Source organism: Cyprinodon variegatus, unplaced genomic scaffold (assembly GCF_000732505.1).
Source record: "Cyprinodon variegatus isolate N-32 unplaced genomic scaffold, C_variegatus-1.0 Scaffold899, whole genome shotgun sequence".
In the NCBI taxonomy this organism is placed as follows: domain Eukaryota; kingdom Metazoa; phylum Chordata; class Actinopteri; order Cyprinodontiformes; family Cyprinodontidae; genus Cyprinodon; species Cyprinodon variegatus.
The window spans coordinates 143405-145373 of NW_015151352.1; the positions used below are offsets into that span (position 1 = coordinate 143405).

Here is a 1969-nt window from a genome sequence, read left to right on the forward strand (position 1 = left end):
GCCTGCATCCTCACTAGAACTATAGAAAGTAGATCAGACAGCTGATCCAGATGCTGCTGCCTGCATCCTCACTAGAACTATAGAAAGTAGATCAGACAGCTGATCCAGATGTCGTGCTGCTGAAATGTGCTGTATAACTCAGCTTGCTTTGCCCTGTCTTAATTAAAAAATATAAAACAGATGGAAATAGTTGTCGGGGGTCTCCAGAAATCTCTTTATATCTGGAAAGTTTTTCTAGGGACAGTAGTAACAGAATAAAACCTGGGGAAACTGGTGTTCTAACACGGATTGTAGAAATGATGCCCCATACTCACACATCTCCACGATTTTTATTACATTGGATTTGATATCTTCAAGATCTCTTTGCATGGTCTCCACGTATTCCCCGTATTCCTTCAGCACTGAGGACAGAAAAATCAAACGTGACTAAAAGTCTGATCAGGTTAAAAATTGATCAGTTTAATTAAAAATATAAACGTTTCTCATTTAATCCCAGAAGGAACACGGCCTTCCAATTTACGCCTGTTTTGTTTTGTTTTTTGGTTGCCATGACCACCTGCTGTCTGCCATGACCCAGATGACTGAGAATTTACACAAGCATCTTATTACATGATTATCGTCAACAAGCTAAAGACAGAAGGCAACAGGAGACGGTTCAATCTGCTTTTACAAAACTGTCAGCGAATTAATAATTTTCTTGATGATAAGTCTTTCTTTAGCATCTCTAAAAGTGATGAGAAAATAAATCAGATAAAATGATCGTTTAAAATGCTCTAAGTTTCAATCCCAGCCATGATATTCTCCAAATTAAACATGTATTGTTTTTTATTTTACATATAATCACTGTGTATATGAGCAAAGTCATTTGAATAATGTCTGTTTTTTCTTACTTCTCTTTAATTCTGCATCATCTTCCTTGCTGTCGACTTCATCTTCCTTCTGCCTGGATATCAGGTCAAACACCTTGAAGACTTCGTTTCCATGCTCTAACTGCAGAGCTAATGACAGGCTTGAGAAGGCATCATTGAGTCGTTCATTCACGCTGTTAAATTCATCTCCATGGCTGCTTGACTTCAGGATACGCTTCACCAAGTTTGCCGAAGTGTATTTCTCAATGAGCTCCTGAGCGGATGTGAGAGTGAATGACAGACCTCTCAGGGCGTTCTCCACCTCAGCAGAGTGATCGACTGCATCCCTCTGTTTGATTGATTTTACCAGGCCCTCCAAGGCCTTTACGCGCTTCACAACACGAGAGCAACGCTTTTTATTGGCCTTAACATTTTCCACCAGCGTGTAGATCCTTTCAGCAACTGACAGGATGGGATCCACGAAGTCCATGATCAACTGAAAATTCAGAGCACATAAAGTTTACAATACATTTTAGTTTAGCCACAATTTACAACACATATTGTCTCCAGGTGCTTGACAAACATGTCATTGAATTCAATTAAGCACAAATGTATGTGCTGGACTAGTAAAGTCCAGCACATACATTCCATCTGATCCCACCTAAGAAACAACTGAGTCAAAAAAAGTTTTCTATGCAACGAAACCCAGCAGACTGGAGTCATTGACCTTGCAGAAGTCCTTCCTGCTGCACATTCTATGGCATTGTATCACTGACTCCCCGAAAGGGAGCATACATCCAGAAGAAACCTCCTCTTTAAAGGAACAAACCCCCATCAGAACCAGGCTCATTGTGAAAGTTCAGCCATGACAGACTGGGGGTTGAGAGGTCCGGTCATATTCAGAATTCAAACTTCTGAAGGTACTTCCATCCATCCATTTTATGTCACGCTTATCCCAAGCAGGGTCCAGCTGTCTACAGGCGAGAGGTGGGGTCCACCCTGGACAGGTCTCCAGTCCATCGCAGTCAGAAAGTACTTAAAATTATTCCATCCTGTTCAATAAATCATCAGTGTTAATTCAAAGTCATTTTCATGTGAATGTGCTTTGCTGGAGCCATCCA

General features: G+C 40.9%; 1 protein-coding gene across 1 annotated transcript in view; it reads right to left on the minus strand.

The window, feature by feature from the left end:
* The window catches only part of mlkl (mixed lineage kinase domain-like), a 23430-nt gene that overhangs the window by 18843 nt on the left and 2618 nt on the right, over nt 1-1969 (minus strand). Inside the window, exons 2-3 of the mRNA XM_015397960.1 lie at nt 891-1344; nt 315-401 (exon numbers count right to left, since the gene is read on the minus strand). Of these exons, the coding sequence (XP_015253446.1) occupies nt 315-401; nt 891-1338 (535 nt within the window). The 5' untranslated portion in view covers nt 1339-1344. The remainder of the gene's footprint in view (nt 1-314; nt 402-890; nt 1345-1969) is intronic.